At 39.0% G+C, this 17,854-nt stretch overlaps 1 protein-coding gene across 3 annotated transcripts in view; it reads right to left on the reverse strand.

Moving 5' to 3' along the window:
- mapk8b (mitogen-activated protein kinase 8b) overlaps window positions 1-15,555 on the reverse strand; it is a 32,873-nt gene extending 17,318 nt beyond the window's left edge. For 2 of the 3 annotated variants that reach the window (XM_016257579.1, XM_016257581.1), the window contains exons 1-7: window positions 15,394-15,555; window positions 8,277-8,456; window positions 8,043-8,172; window positions 7,362-7,420; window positions 6,993-7,131; window positions 5,726-5,891; window positions 1,300-1,371 (exon numbers count right to left, since the gene is read on the reverse strand). In XM_016257579.1, the coding sequence (XP_016113065.1) occupies window positions 1,300-1,371; window positions 5,726-5,891; window positions 6,993-7,131; window positions 7,362-7,420; window positions 8,043-8,172; window positions 8,277-8,398 (688 nt within the window). In that variant the 5' untranslated portion in view covers window positions 8,399-8,456; window positions 15,394-15,555. Of the gene's footprint in view, window positions 1-1,299; window positions 1,372-1,600; window positions 1,673-5,725; window positions 5,892-6,992; window positions 7,132-7,361; window positions 7,421-8,042; window positions 8,173-8,276; window positions 8,457-15,393 lie in introns of all 3 variants that reach the window. The other variant, XM_016257580.1, reaches the window with a different exon arrangement.
- Window positions 15,556-17,854: the final 2,299 nt, after the last annotated feature.

Raw genomic sequence — 17,854 nt, forward strand, 5'->3', positions numbered from 1 at the left:
CCGCTGCTTCCGGTCGTGCGTATGTGGGGTAAAGCAGCGGAGCTTTTATCATACTAGATTAATTTAGTTCTGTTATAATGCTACTCTGTGCGGTCGTCACCGGTCTAATAAAACACACAACATATTAAAGCGTCTTTTGCTGTTTCCATGTTTTCGGAAATCGAGGGGTTATGACGGCATTAGCAGGCGACACAATGACACTATAGACACGCTCCGTGACACTAGTTAAAATTGCTTATTTCTCTGGATTTAAACATTCTTCGAAACATTTGGGATAATGTAAGCACACTAGTCAGCAAAATATATAACACTGTTCTAGTGGTTTTTGGATATTTTAATAAAAAAATCTTACATATTGTGCTTAAGACTTTTTTTTTTCAGCCTCCGTTGAAAGTGAAAATGTTATATTAACGTTATATTCACATTATGTTAACGTGTGTGTACATGCGTACATATATATTAGTACTGATGATTTAAATGTTTGTTTGTTCATGGCGAGAACATGTTTCGGTAAAATTATATCAGGTTTTTACGACATATTTTTGCAAAAAAAAATTTTGCAAATATATTTTTATTACATATTTGGTATTCTTCAAAATTATAAATATAGATATATATATGTATGAATATACACCACTACAATTTTTTTTTTTAATGTTTACATTATCAAGATTTTTAAATGTTTTGTAAATCTATTTTGCTCACCAAAGCTGCATTTATTTGATCAAAAATACAGTAAAAACAGAAATATTGTGAAATATTAATACATTTTCAATTATAATATGGCAAATGAACCTTGGGTGAAAAATGGGTGGAGGAATAAATTATCATATAATCCATTAGCGGGAAAAATTATGTATAATGTAACCTATTTTTTATCAAATATGGAAATCAATATTATATGAAATATATTTGCTTAAACGGTTATGAATGTTGTGTAGTACATATAATAATGAATAGTCTTTCTTTCTTAACTTTTTTTCTGTACTCTGCATACATCTGTAATCAATGAAAATCAGTTAACTAAAAAAAAATGCTGCTTAGAGCTATGTATGTAGAGCGGGATTTTTAGACTAATGAGATTGTACGGTTTAGAAATGAACACATTTGGCACTTAACATTGCATTGTGTAAGGGAGAAAAGAGTTATTGTTTTTTTTAACCTTCTATTAAAAATTGTACCTTCTTTTCATCAGGTCTCGCACATCAATGACAAAACACACATCAAGGGTAAAATAACTCCCCAAAAGAAAGAAACAACACTTAGAATGGGACAGTAAAGACGAGCAGGTAAGGATACGGTCTGTGCCGGGAAACAACACACTACCTCTGACCATTTCAGCCATGATGCAGCCAACAGACCAGACATCAACTGAAAAATGAAATGACAACCAAATTAAAATGCCAAAAATCTTACAAATGAAAAACAGAAAATCGAGCACACACACACACGTATATCTAAGGAACAGGGTGCATTGATGTGGATGCAACAGAGGTGACAGGTGCATGCAAACATCTCAGTGTGCGTCATATATAATCTGTAACCGAGCAAGACACGGCTCTGCTTGCACAGCGCACAACTAGAGGCCGAACAAGGATACAGTCCCTCCCTGGAAAAAGGATTTTGTGCCGCACCATCTCTGCCATAATGCAGCCCACAGCCCAAATATCCACTACACCAGTGTAGCATAGAGGAAGAAGAGAAAACATAAGCAAAGCATAAAGCGCCACATTTTTCCGTGACCATTTTTCCTCCGCGCTACCATCGAAGACTAAACGTCAGCGTTTTTGGCCTTCAAATTGATTTTTGTACTGCAGCGAACCACTTTCACTTCCCCCGTAAGATTCAGTGACTAATGCTTTTCCTTTCTAGATGCTCAGTGCTACAGGCAAACCCATCCAGTGTGCTCGTGCATGCAGAAACCACGGCCAAACTACTTCAGCGGGACAACACAATCCCTCAAGGGACTTTAACTAGGGATCTATGAAACCGTTTTTATTTTTCTGGACTCCATTTTAATGGTTAAATTCGATTTTATTAATCAATTAATTGAAAACATGAAACTTATACAACTTAACATCAATATATTTTAGTTTAACAACAAAATTTAATTTTTAGGGCCCTATGAAATATGTAGGAGTATTACGTGACTTCTACTGCACGATAACATATTTCTGACACAGTTTATTCCAGTTAAACCAAACTTTTATTTTGACGGGTTGCCGTGAATACCTTTACGCTTCTGTGTGTATATATGATATGACGCTAGTTTTAATCAAATGAAAGGGTAAAATGCTCATGAAGTGACTCTCAGAGCAGTTCAGGAGATGTTGTTCATGTAGTTATGTTCTTATTTAGTGAGACGACAGACGATGAAATCACCGCGAGCATCACACGCTTCAGTATGTGTAGTAAACAAAGCATACAGTAAATGAAAAGGTGTCCTTTTATTAGGTTATTGCTGCACGTTTCTTTGTGAAACTGAAATATAGCAAACCTAAATTGAAATTTGAAAACAAACAACAAATCAAATAAGTAACACAAACAAATCTCTTCATATAAACAAACTAAGGCTTGTCTGTGCTCTTTCCATTTAAAATGAGACAACCACTGCATTTTAATCACGATCCAAACAAAGATGCTGGATACATGCAACACGAGCAGATTTTAATCTAAATTAGAAAATTCGAAATTCGAAGCAAAAACAGAATGGTCTGACTTTAGTTTTGTGAAGCTATACATAAAACATATCTGAAGGAAACAGCAGACGAGCTGAATGAGACGCAGATTCACTCTCTGCCAGCAGGTGGCGCTTATGAACAGCAATGATACAGTGTTTCCTTGGTTACTGCTGTAAACAAAGCAGAGCTGCGCTTATGAACAGCAATGATACAGTGTTTCCTTGGTTACTGCTGTAAACAAAGCAGAGCTGCGCTTATGAACAGCAATGATACAGTGTTTCCTTGGTTACTGCTGTAAACAAAGCAGAGCTGCGCTTATGAACAGCAATGATACAGTGTTTCCTTGGTTACTGCTGTAAACAAAGCAGAGCTGCGCTTATGAACAGCAATGATACAGTGTTTCCTTGGTTACTGCTGTAAACAAAGCAGAGCTGCGCTTATGAACAGCAATGATACAGTGTTTCCTTGGTTACTGCTGTAAACAAAGCAGAGCTGCGCTTATGAACAGCAATGATACAGTGTTTCCTTGGTTACTGCTGTAAACAAAGCAGAGCTGCGCTTATGAACAGCAATGATACAGTGTTTCCTTGGTTACTGCTGTAAACAAAGCAGAGCTGCGCTTATGAACAGCAATGATACAGTGTTTCCTTGGTTACTGCTGTAAACAAAGCAGAGCTGCGCTTATGAACAGCAATGATACAGTGTTTCCTTGGTTACTGCTGTAAACAAAGCAGAGCTGCGCTTATGAACAGCAATGATACAGTGTTTCCTTGGTTACTGCTGTAAACAAAGCAGAGCTGCGCTTATGAACAGCAATGATACAGTGTTTCCTTGGTTACTGCTGTAAACAAAGCAGAGCTGCGCTTATGAACAGCAATGATACAGTGTTTCCTTGGTTACTGCTGTAAACAAAGCAGAGCTGCGCTTATGAACAGCAATGATACAGTGTTTCCTTGGTTACTGCTGTAAACAAAGCAGAGCTGCGCTTATGAACAGCAATGATACAGTGTTTCCTTGGTTACTGCTGTAAACAAAGCAGAGCTGCGCTTATGAACAGCAATGATACAGTGTTTCCTTGGTTACTGCTGTAAACAAAGCAGAGCTGCGCTTATGAACAGCAATGATACAGTGTTTCCTTGGTTACTGCTGTAAACAAAGCAGAGCTGCGCTTATGAACAGCAATGATACAGTGTTTCCTTGGTTACTGCTGTAAACAAAGCAGAGCTGCGCTTATGAACAGCAATGATACAGTGTTTCCTTGGTTACTGCTGTAAACAAAGCAGAGCTGCGCTTATGAACAGCAATGATACAGTGTTTCCTTGGTTACTGCTGTAAACAAAGCAGAGCTGCGCTTATGAACAGCAATGATACAGTGTTTCCTTGGTTACTGCTGTAAACAAAGCAGAGCTGCGCTTATGAACAGCAATGATACAGTGTTTCCTTGGTTACTGCTGTAAACAAAGCAGAGCTGCGCTTATGAACAGCAATGATACAGTGTTTCCTTGGTTACTGCTGTAAACAAAGCAGAGCTGCGCTTATGAACAGCAATGATACAGTGTTTCCTTGGTTACTGCTGTAAACAAAGCAGAGCTGCGCTTATGAACAGCAATGATACAGTGTTTCCTTGGTTACTGCTGTAAACAAAGCAGAGCTGCGCTTATGAACAGCAATGATACAGTGTTTCCTTGGTTACTGCTGTAAACAAAGCAGAGCTGCGCTTATGAACAGCAATGATACAGTGTTTCCTTGGTTACTGCTGTAAACAAAGCAGAGCTGCGCTTATGAACAGCAATGATACAGTGTTTCCTTGGTTACTGCTGTAAACAAAGCAGAGCTGCGCTTATGAACAGCAATGATACAGTGTTTCCTTGGTTACTGCTGTAAACAAAGCAGAGCTGCGCTTATGAACAGCAATGATACAGTGTTTCCTTGGTTACTGCTGTAAACAAAGCAGAGCTGCGCTTATGAACAGCAATGATACAGTGTTTCCTTGGTTACTGCTGTAAACAAAGCAGAGCTGCGCTTATGAACAGCAATGATACAGTGTTTCCTTGGTTACTGCTGTAAACAAAGCAGAGCTGCGCTTATGAACAGCAATGATACAGTGTTTCCTTGGTTACTGCTGTAAACAAAGCAGAGCTGCGCTTATGAACAGCAATGATACAGTGTTTCCTTGGTTACTGCTGTAAACAAAGCAGAGCTGCGCTTATGAACAGCAATGATACAGTGTTTCCTTGGTTACTGCTGTAAACAAAGCAGAGCTGCGCTTATGAACAGCAATGATACAGTGTTTCCTTGGTTACTGCTGTAAACAAAGCAGAGCTGCGCTTATGAACAGCAATGATACAGTGTTTCCTTGGTTACTGCTGTAAACAAAGCAGAGCTGCGCTTATGAACAGCAATGATACAGTGTTTCCTTGGTTACTGCTGTAAACAAAGCAGAGCTGCGCTTATGAACAGCAATGATACAGTGTTTCCTTGGTTACTGCTGTAAACAAAGCAGAGCTGCGCTTATGAACAGCAATGATACAGTGTTTCCTTGGTTACTGCTGTAAACAAAGCAGAGCTGCGCTTATGAACAGCAATGATACAGTGTTTCCTTGGTTACCGCTGTAAACAAAGCAGCGCTGCGCTTATGAACAGCAATGATACAGTGAGATACATTCATACAAATTCCTACTTGTTTGGCATCTCAACCGATTTGAATCGTCACATATTTGAACCGATTTTCAACCGGCTCGCGGTTCATCATTACATCCCTAATTTACAGATAATGGTCCATATCGCGATTTAATTTAAGTGTAATGACCTACTTTTGATTAATTCATCCAAAACTTGACCAATTCTGTGACATTCCGCATTATACAGTAAATTCCGATTTTATGGCTGGATTCCACGATTCTGTCTGCATCGCAGAAATCATAGGGCCCAATTTGACGTAAAAACCCCACAGCCGCTCGGTGAGGTCGAGGTCATTTCAGCAGAATGGTGTGGATGTGCTCAGGTGGGAGCTTTACATGCCGTGACATCAGGTCAGCACTCACCATTGGCTTGGTAACCCATGCCCAGAATGACCTCAGGGGCCCGGTAGTAGCGCGTCACCACGTAAGGAGTCATGAGGAGGCCGGTGGCGGCTGTCCGGGCCAGACCGAAGTCCAGGATCTTCAGCGTACAGTCGGATTTCACTACTATGTTACTGGGCTTCAGATCCTGGGAAGTGAAGAGGTCAGGAGTCAAACATTTCTGGTAAATTTCTTTTTTCATGGCAAAAACAATTTAAAAAATACAAGTATAACAAATACAATAAAAACCAGCAAACAAACAAACACAAGTTATAAGATTTTTTACATTAACATTTGATAAAAATTCTAAAACTTTTCCTGGCAAAATTTTACTAAGTAACTCTTTAAGTGAGTTTTCGCTGTACATTAAAAGCCGTCACAATTAATTACAATGAAATGGCAAGTAACACATTGAATTAAACGTGAAATTTTTAAGTAGAACGACTGAAATGTTTTCTTGTAAAACATGCTCCATTTACTTCTCTTTTTTATTCTTCTGGATTTAATTTTTCTTTAATGGTTAAATGAAATTTTAGTAATCAAAAGCATGTCAAATTAACTGAAATCATGAAACTTTTGCAATTAGACAACAATTACCAAAAATCACAATTTCAGGGCTCCATAAAAAAAATTATTTTCACTCACTTTTCACTGTATTTTTCCCAAATTCTTTTCCCTTGTTTTAGTCATTCTGGGTTCTGTTTTAATGGTTTAATTACATTTTTGAATAATCAAAAAGCACTAAACAATTGAATTTTTCCACAATTAAATTCTGAATTTTAAAGAAATGATGTGCCGTTTATTTTAATCTACTTTTCTAGATTTATGATTGAATACAAATTTATCATCAAAAAAAAGCAATAAAACATTAACAATTTAATTAATCTTTTATATTGCAATCAAACGAACATTTAACCATTCTAATGTGCTGAGATGCAGAGATTTAAAACGTGGAAGAAAAATGGTGATATTGCTCTTTAAAAAAAAATAAAAAATGTAAAAAGTATTTTCGAAAAACTAAAAATGTGCGATGCCTAGGGCTGGGCGGTATATCGAGTTTGTACAATATATCGATATATTCTTTATAAGCGATATGGTATGAAGCAATACCGTTTATATCGATATACAGTAGTTTGATACGAGCGCATCTGAAAAATATAACGGAGGACACAGACTGAGCTGCTGTGGAGAAAGTGCATAATCCAATTTGTGCGTGCATGTGTGTGTGTGTGTGTGTGTGTGTGTGTACCCTGTGTATGATGCCAGCAGCGTGTAGGTGTTTGATGCCGCAGAGCATCTGATAAAGCAGGTATGAGAGTCTCTCGTGGTCCAGCTCCATCTGAATGACCTGGCACAGGTTAGCATCCATCAGCTCCATCACCAGATACCTGCAGACAGACGAGACGAGACGAGACAAGTGTGCGAGCAACACAAATGAACAAGCATATATGCACATATACGATTTATGCAGGATTTCAGTTGCATCTACTGTACATACTGAACACGAACATCTCTTTATTTAACCCATTTGAATTCATCCTTGACCAAATTTATATTACTATACTATGTTTCACTTCCATTCTAGAACACTGTTAAAATCACAGCAGAAAGAACTTACACATCCTGGAATTCTTCAAGTGTCTTCTGTGGCGTGAACACGTGTAGTAAGCCTATTATCTGTGAAATCAAAGCATACTGCATAAAAGATGTGCCCTGTGCTGATATCAAGTTCTTACAATCTAAATTATATCATTACAAAATTAAGTACACTTCTGATCAAAAGTTTAGAGTCAAGAAATTAATACATTTATTCATCATTAAATTGATAAAAAGTGACATTAAAGACATTTATTATGTTACAAAAGACTTCTATTTCAAATAAATGCTGTTCTTCTGAACTTTCTAATCATCTGTGAATCCTGAAAAATAAAATGCACGACAGTTTGCACAAAAATATTGTGCAGCACGACTGTTTTCAGCATTGATAATAATCAGAAATGTTTCTCGAGCAGCAGATCAGCATATTATACTGATTTCTGAAGATCATGTGACACTGAAGACTGGAGGAATGATGCTGAAAATACAGCTGCACATCACAGAAATACATTACAGTTTAACACATATTCACATAGTAAACAGGCATTTTAAATTGTAATAATATTTCATAATACTACTCTGCTTTTGATCAAATAAAAGCAGCCTTAGTTAGCAGAAGTGACTTCAAAAACATTACAAATCTCACTTTTTTTGTTGCATACACACACACGGACAGACAGAGACAGAGAAAAACAAGTCTTACATTTTTGTGGTTGACACATTTCATCAGCACCAGTTCTCTGTAGGCCCGTTTGGCGTGGGTTTGGTTCTGAAAGGGTCGGCTAAGTTTCTTAATTGCAACATTTCGTTCGAGGACATGATCATACGCTGAGCTGCAAAAACAAACAGAAAAAGCCACATTCGCCACACTTTCTACTTAATGATAATCCGTTTCTTTCATATTCTACAGGCTAAGAAGAAATCCAACTCAACTTACCAGACGATGCCTTGTGCCCCAGATCCGATTGGTCTTAAATTCTGATATCGCTTCAAAACGGTAAACGTTGAATCTCCTACATCTATGCTGTAATATTCCTTCTCGCGCTTATTCCTGTTCATGGTGAAAACCGTACTGACTGTGTCTTGGGCATTCAAGAAGAACTTCCCCTTCAAAAATCTGAAAAGACAAAGAAAGAGAGAAATTAATGAATGTCCTTCTAGGCTTGCTGCGATAGACGGTGTTAAGCCACACCACCGGTTACGTAATTTGCCTACCGCGGTTCCACGGTGCTTGCTGATTTTCAGTTTTATATACCTATTTAAATTTCGTGCAGCCTAAGTAATTAGTTATTTTAGTAGGCATATATGGTGTATTTTTATTCGTTTTGTTAATAAAAGTTCTATGAGTTTGACGTTGTTTCTTGAATTGAATCAACGCTGAATTGTCGCTAATTTGAAAGTGAAAGTAAAATGCGCACGGCGCGCTTTCTCAAGCTATTTTGAAAGCCAAGAAATCAGAGGAAAAGAGGGAAAACTCAAACTAACAATTGCTTGACGCAGAATTGCAACAATTCAATTGCCGCTAATTCGAACGTGAAAGTAAAATGCGTACGGCACTTTTACAAGCCATTTGAAAGCTCAGAAAAACCCCACTTTCAAAAAAAAAGTGTATTGGCCTTCAAAAGTAAAATGCATAAATGCAAATGTTTGAGTTAAGACCTAGACTACATGTCAAATAACGCAAGAGTGCATTGCAACTAGAAATGATATTCATCTTATATTGGATGATGATGATCAGATCTCTGTGTGGAGCAAACAAAAATCTCACTGGATTATTACAATTAATATGTTTGGAAATGTAAACTGATATTTCCTCCTGACACACTACAGCAAAAGATAGAAATAACTGACTTAAAACCATTCTTTAGCTGCTGAGAACACTAGTGTTCTAATCATTTTGTCCAACATTGTATATATTAAAAAGAGGAAAAGTTTGCATATTGCAATGATTGCAATGTGCTTTTTATTTGGTCATTAAGGTCATGTGTCATTAGACTAGTTTCATGATCTTTCATCACTCATGAGTTTAGAAAACTGAAGCATTTTAGCTGAATTTCAGATTTCACAAACAGTATAAACTCCTTTTCATGAATGAATCGAAGTGCTGCATATAACAGCATTTTTTTACTATATATTAAAAATGGCTTAGTGTAAATATATGCAAGTAAATATTGCTGCATATTCTTTGTACATATGATTATAAATCAAAATAATTTTGGTTCAGTGAAAAACATGCTTTATTTTATAACTAGATGCACATGCATCAATATCAAGATTTAGCATTAAAATGGTGCAAAATATCAATGCATTTTCTTCTTTGTGTGTAGGCTATGTTATGTAATGTGCAAAAAAAGGAAGATTACATTGTAAGACACTGAAAGAAAGAAAGAAAGAAAGAAAGAAAGAAAGAAAGAAAGAAAGAAAGAAAGAAAGAAAGAAAGAAAGAAAAACAGCTTGCCCATCATTTTAAAGTTAAAATAAACTAAATTATATCAGACATTTGAATTGCATTTATTTATTTTTTTATGTTCTGTCATAAATGTGTGCATTATATCCTGATGTTTATCTCTTTATTTATTTTGTATGTTATTATTAACACTATTATTTTAATATCTGCATGCATATTTTAATTTATTTTGGTGGAACGCCAAATATCACGTAAGGAAAAAAAGAGGAACTTTTTAATTGTATGAAGAGCTCTCTTCTTTTAATGCTTTGGAAAAGTTTAGAATTATTTGAAATCACTAAATTAAAAACAATTAAAACCGGAGAACAAAAGCACAGACTAACTTCTACCATTCAGTCTGTGTCCTCTGCTATATTTCAGATGCATGTTGTCCATAGAAATACTTTATTCACTTCTGTAAGGTGATGTGACTGGTGGATGTCATTATTTTCATTATTTGATGCAGCCCTAAATTGCACTAAATTATATTTAAATCCATTTCGGCAAACTGTTTAATGAGGGATTCAGGACTTTGCATTTACTTACATTTTAATTCAGATATTGCATTCTTTAGCATCAATGTGAATGGAAAGTGTCAATCATCTCATCTCCTAAAATAATATGGAGAACCGCACCCGAATGCCCTGAATTCAACATCTCACATCATCCACAAACAATGACCTCAACTCCTCGCACATCCATCCAGTCCATTACACTGAAGCAAAATCAAATTACAGAAAGACTATCTGTACCATCAGAGCACAGGGAGTTATGCATGGACACAAATGGCTCTGAAAACTCCAGGAGCTTCCCTACATATAGTCAGCAATGCAGTCAAGGTAGGCAGCTCACTAGGTTGAGACACAGCCAATGTTAGACGTGGATCAATGATACCGGTGTTAAGCCGCAACACCGGTTACGTCACTGGCCCACCGCGGCACCGACCCCCCACCGTCTTTTTGATTTTTTATAGAAATAAACATAATTTAGTTCAGTAAAAGAACAGACACTACAATTAAAAACTGAACGCGGCGAGACAGACGAGAAGAGTGAGGTGAGACAGACGAGACGAGAAGAGTGAGGGAGTGAGGCGAGACGAGAAGAGCGAGGCGAGACAGACGAGACGAGAAGAGCGAGGTGAGACAGACGAGAAGAGTGAGGGAGTGAGGCGGGACGAGAAGAGCGAGGCGAGACAGACGAGACGAGAAGAGCGAGGGGAGACAGACGAGACGAGAAGAGCGAGGGGAGACAGACGAGACGAGAAGAGCGAGGGGAGACAGACGAGACGAGAAGAGCGAGGGGAGACAGACGAGACGAGAAGAGCGAGGGGAGACAGACGAGACGAGAAGAGCGAGGGGAGACAGACGAGACGAGAAGAGCGAGGGGAGACAGACGAGACGAGAAGAGCGAGGGGAGACAGACGAGACGAGAAGAGCGAGGGGAGACAGACGAGACGAGAAGAGCGAGGGGAGACAGACGAGACGAGAAGAGCGAGGGGAGACAGACGAGACGAGAAGAGCGAGGGGAGACAGACGAGACGAGAAGAGCGAGGGGAGACAGACGAGACGAGAAGAGCGAGGGGAGACAGACGAGACGAGAAGAGCGAGGGGAGACAGACGAGACGAGAAGAGCGAGGGGAGACAGACGAGACGAGAAGAGCGAGGGGAGACAGACGAGACGAGAAGAGCGAGGGGAGACAGACGAGACGAGAAGAGCGAGGGGAGACAGACGAGACGAGAAGAGCGAGGGGAGACAGACGAGACGAGAAGAGCGAGGGGAGACAGACGAGACGAGAAGAGCGAGGGGAGACAGACGAGACGAGAAGAGCGAGGGGAGACAGACGAGACGAGAAGAGCGAGGGGAGACAGACGAGACGAGAAGAGCGAGGGGAGACAGACGAGACGAGAAGAGCGAGGGGAGACAGACGAGACGAGAAGAGCGAGGGGAGACAGACGAGACGAGAAGAGCGAGGGGAGACAGACGAGACGAGAAGAGCGAGGGGAGACAGACGAGACGAGAAGAGCGAGGGGAGACAGACGAGACGAGAAGAGCGAGGGGAGACAGACGAGACGAGAAGAGCGAGGGGAGACAGACGAGACGAGAAGAGCGAGGGGAGACAGACGAGACGAGAAGAGCGAGGGGAGACAGACGAGACGAGAAGAGCGAGGGGAGACAGACGAGACGAGAAGAGCGAGGGGAGACAGACGAGACGAGAAGAGCGAGGGGAGACAGACGAGACGAGAAGAGCGAGGGGAGACAGACGAGACGAGAAGAGCGAGGGGAGACAGACGAGACGAGAAGAGCGAGGGGAGACAGACGAGACGAGAAGAGCGAGGGGAGACAGACGAGACGAGAAGAGCGAGGGGAGACAGACGAGACGAGAAGAGCGAGGGGAGACAGACGAGACGAGAAGAGCGAGGGGAGACAGACGAGACGAGAAGAGCGAGGGGAGACAGACGAGACGAGAAGAGCGAGGGGAGACAGACGAGACGAGAAGAGCGAGGGGAGACAGACGAGACGAGAAGAGCGAGGGGAGACAGACGAGACGAGAAGAGCGAGGCGAGACAGACGAGAAGAGAGCGGCGAGAGACAGACGAGACGAGTGAGGCGAGACAGACGAGAAGAGTGCGGCGAGAGACAGACGAGACGAGTGAGGCGAGACAGACAAGACGATCGCGGATGATTTAGTTTCGAAACGAAATGCAAAAGCGCTTGTTTGGCAGTATTTTGGATTTTGAAAAGCCTGTTGACTTTTGCCGTTTATCTAAGCTGATTTTGTAAGTTTTTTTTAAACATTCGTTTCTTATTAGAAGAGAAGAGCGAGGCGAGACAGACGAGAAGAGCGAGGCGAGAGACAGACGAGACGAGTGAGGCGAGAGACAGACGAGACGAGTGAGGCGAGACAGATGAGAAGAGAAGAGCGAGGCGAGACAGACGAGAAGAGAAGAGCGAGACAGACAGACAAGACGAGTGCGGCGAGACAGACGAGAAGAGTGCGGCGAGACAGACTTTGTTATATTACATTAGGCATAGCCTGCCCTATAGCATAGTGTATATTTATTCGTTTTGTTAATAAAAGTTATATGTTTTATATATCGGGTAAAGTGAGTTTGACGTTGTATTTTGTTGTTACAAGCGATTGATGCCTAATTGCCGCTATTTGAAAGTGAAAGTAAAATGCGCACGGCGCTATTTAAAAGCGAGGAAAAGAGGGAACCGGTGTTGTCACACGTCGATTAACCGGTGGGAAAATTTCCTCACCGTCACAACCCTACTGTATAGTAGGCCTGGGCGATAAAACGGTATCGATATTTATAGACTTTCTTATTTATTTGGTTATATATTATACATGTTTACTCATTTTCCAGTTTTGTATATCTATGTAAACTTTATGTAAGTTATTTGTTATATTACATTAGGCATAGCCTGCCCTATAGCATGGTGTATTTTTATTTGTTTTGTTAATAAAAGTTCTATGTTTTATATATAGGCTTCCGGTGGGAAAATTTCCTCACCGTCACAACCCTACTGTATAGTAGGCCTGGGCGATAAAACGGTATCGATATTTATAGACTGAAAAAATGTTCGATATAGCGCACGATATAAGCAAGTGCTACGAGTGACGCGGACAGCTCACACAAACATAAACATGTTGATGAGGAGATTGTGAATAAAGAATTAATATTAGTCGAATTTAAAATAAACATTTGCATTTGAACGTTAGGTGTGCGTCAGATGCGGTGGTGATGATGTAAACGACATTGTTGCATTTTAATGTTTTGTTAGTCTTGCCTAATTGCCGCTATGTGAAAGTGAAAGTAAAATGCGCACGGCGCTATTTAAAAGCGAGGAAAAGAGGGAACCGGTGTTGTCACACGTCGATTAACCGGTGGGAAAATTTCCATGGCGCGCGAGATGCGGTGGTGATGATGTAAACGACATTGTTGCATTTTAATGTTTTGTTAGTCTAGCCCACGAGACGCTGCTGCGTTATTCATTCAAAATATTAGAGAAATATAGAAGCTCAGTGCGGAGAAGATCTAGATTAGGTTCAAACACAAACCAAGCCACTCACACAGAACGCATATTCAGCGCATTTTTCGAATTTAAAATAAACATTTGCATTTGAACGTTAGGTGTGCGTCAGATGCGGTGGTGATGATGTAAACGACGTTGTTGCATTTTAATGTTTTGTTAGTCTAGCCCACGAGACGCTGCTGCGTTATTCATTCAAAATATTAGAGAAATATAGAAGCTCAGTGCGGAGAAGATCTAGATTAGGTTCAAACACAAACCAAGCCACTCACACAGAACGCATATTCAGCGCATTTTTTAGTCGGACAGATACGACCGCTGCTCTCGCGTCTCACACAAGAGATGTAGCCATGCACAGTTTAAACTTTTAGAAAACACGTCACGAATTTGTGGAGGTTTATTTCTTTTCACTGCGTCTCGATTTGTGTTTAAACGCAGTCTGTGTGAATGTCGCTTCGGCTTTGGATTAAGCAATGCATAAATACATGATGCTGTTTTGTTCATAACTGTTTATGCAATTTCCGAGTTAATTTAGACGTAATGCATGTTTTTACAGACAGTTATTTCCTTGCGTTTACAATTTAAATGCACTATTATTTTGCTCATTGTGGCCTCGGGAGACAAGACAAAAGTTTCCTTAAAACCTATTTAATCTGCATATACAACATTAGAATGTGTTTAATTTTTATTTTGTGTTTCATTGTTAAAACAACAAATATTTGTTGTTTGTCTCAATAAATTGGGTTGATTTAAAAATACAGTGGCTAAATTTAAAAAAAAAAAGTTATCTATTGCGCTTTGTTTTAAAAAATGTCGATAATTATCGATACCGAACGATACGAAACATTATATCGTTCGTTAAATTCTTTAGCTATATCGCCCAGCCCTACCTCATAGCTTAGAAAATGGTACTAAAATATGACAAGAACTCAGAATTAAACAAATTAATATTAATAACGTCAACTAACTTTGATTGCAAGGTATGTAACGGATTACAACCAACCAAAAATTGTTCAGCTGTTAAAGTACACAACTAGATGATACCAATTTAGCTCAAACAAACAGTAAGAAGCTGGCATTAGTAATAAAAGACAAAACACTTCAGCTCAAAACACGCTCAGGTCCAAGTGTGAATCATTTTTATCCCAAATACATTACTGCTAGTCCACTGTATGAAGATTTTTTTGAGTATAATCACACTTTATTTTATTTAGCTACGTACATAAATGAACTATGGCGTCCTACACCTAGTAGTAAAAAAATATAAACAATTATATCTGGTCTCTGACTAGTTTTGTGTTTGAATGTAACGTTATATCATAAAATATGAATCATATATATATATATACCGTGGTACATATCAGAGTAGCGTACCACGGTTACGTTACTAATCCCCATCACGGTACTAGTATCAGTCGATGTGCCGTATTGTGCAACAGAGTGTTAAACACAATACTGTCCACTAAAGCGAAAGAGCCGAAGATGTTTATTCTCCAAATTAGCAGCTAAAGCTAGCGGTGTTTACCGCGGTGCGTTACCCTCCCCCAGCTTACACACAGCGGCGCTTACTCACCCGCTTAACAGAGACGCAGCCAGCGCTAGAGCAGCTTTAGAAAGAGTTAGACCTGAGCTCAGGAGTGTGCTGTATTCGCCTGGTTTTCCTCGTAAAGACACAAGATCTGCGCTCACTGTGAGCTTCCGTCCACTGGCAGGCCTCGAGCTGCGGACACTTGCGTACTACGTCACCGTGGGTGTGACGTGAGCAGTTTCTGCGTTTCGCCGATGACGTCGCGTTCATGCGTTCCGTCTGAACCGTGTTTGTATACGTTTGAATGTTAATTGTTCGGCATGTAGAATTAATACAAACAAATAAATAAACTGTCAAGAAGGAAAGAAATCGCTCTAATTCACTTATGTTCCTGAACCAATTAAAAAAAAAAATTTTTTTTTAATTATATTTTTATTGAAAAAGTTAGCCTACCTCTTATTGGAATAATTTATTGAGAAATTTCAATTGCACAAAAAACAAACAATACATGGTCTTTGCAACAGAAATATTTCCTCGCTAATAAAATCAAAGAAGTATCTTTCAAACTAATAAACAAATGTATCCGTGTTAAACATTTAATGAAGACATATGAGACTAATATTGATACAAGAAACAGAGACTGACATTTATTCTGGACTTTGTAGTCATTATACCGAACATCTCTAGAAAAATATTGGTTCGTTTATTAATGATAATATCAGCTAGATGTGTCCATTAATCTCAAAGCAATGTTTTGGGACATTATGAATCTGGCTCTAATCAGAGCAATGCTTGTTTTGTTATTAACTTAATTTATTTTCTTTGCAAATTGTATATCCACAAATCAAATGTAAATTTACCAACAACAAACTGCATGTCCTTGTGTTTTTGTTTTGTTGTTTTTTTGAAAGAATTTAAAAACACCATTTCATTGAGAATAAGAAAGCATGTACGCTCTTAAATATAAAGGTGCTTAGAAGGTTCTTCGAGCGATGCCACAGAAGAACCATTTTTGGTTCCACAAAGAAGCATTCAGTCAAAGAAGCATCTCTTTCTTGCATTTTTATAATCTGAAGAACCTTCTTTCGCCACGAAGAAGCTTTAGTGAAACAGAAAGGTTCTTCAGATGTTAAAAGTTCTTTATGGAACCATTAAGACAAAAAGGTTCTTCTGTGGCATCACTGTGAAGCACCTTTATTTTTAAGAGTGTAGAACTACTTCATAACGCAATGCTATTATAGGCTGACCTATATACAATTTGTGTATATGTTTACATACAAGTCAAGGTTTTATTTGAGTGTTTATTTGAATGCATATTATATAACCACTGGTGTTTCATGAGAGGACCATGTTCTGGTTTTATTTAATTTTGAGATAAAGACATGTCATGTGTCGAAGCAGGTACATCTGTGTCTACATCGCATGTTCAAATCATTCACATTATCAGATGATTTCCCCAGGAATACATAATGAGTTTGGACATTTTAGAGAAATGCTGTCCCCGTTGACTTGCATAGTGTTTTTATTTTTTATTATCACACATAGCTAAGCCAAATTTTATAATATTTTCAACTGTTAAGCTAATTTTAAAATTCAAAACGGGCCATTTGAATTCATTCTGCAGAATTGCACAGACTTCCAACCGAAATCAGTGCAGAAAATGTGAAAAGTTAAAATTCTGTCACTACCTGTCGTCATTAGATAAGATATCTGTTTAATAGGGTTATTTTAAGTTTAAACAAATACAAAACAAAAAAGTTGAAATGTTCTAAATGACTGAATAAATAAATAATTCAATGGATAGCTAAGCTTTAGTTAGCATGGCCTGTTTTTAGTCCCCAACATGCTGAACCTGTGGCAAAGAAGCCGAGTTCCTGTAGTTCCAGGAAGTGTCCACAGGGCGGCGCTACAGCTCCAGAAACCATTCATGTCAACAAAACGTTAAAAACACACTTTCTTTTTTGTCTGTTATATTAGCCTACTACACACCGAATCCTGTATTTATTCTAATCTGAGCCGCTCACTGTGATCCACACATTCACCTTAACTGCGATGTTTATCGCTGTCAAAATAAGATGACCACTTTTACAGATGTCAGATATGCCTGTTTCAGTGAAGTATGTACTGTGTGTGTTACAGCTTCAACCTGTACCTCAAGTGTGCAATAAAGACTGAAATGTTTCAAATAAATGTTACATTAGAGTCAATATTATGTCCTCAAACCAGAGATCTACATCGTTCTTAATCTTAGAAATTAATAGACAGACAGACAGATAGATAGACAGACAGACAGATAGACAGACAGATAGGCAGACAGACAGACAGACAGACAGACAGACAGACAGACAGACAGACAGACAGATAGATAGACAGACAGACAGATAGACAGACAGATAGGCAGACAGACAGACAGACAGACAGACAGACAGACAGACAGACAGACAGACAGATAGATAGACAGACAGACAGACAGACAGACAGACAGAGAGACAGACAGACAGACAGA

This window comes from Sinocyclocheilus grahami, unplaced genomic scaffold, assembly GCF_001515645.1.
Source record: "Sinocyclocheilus grahami isolate Dianchi unplaced genomic scaffold, SAMN03320097.WGS_v1.1 scaffold1573.1, whole genome shotgun sequence".
Classification (NCBI taxonomy): domain Eukaryota; kingdom Metazoa; phylum Chordata; class Actinopteri; order Cypriniformes; family Cyprinidae; genus Sinocyclocheilus; species Sinocyclocheilus grahami.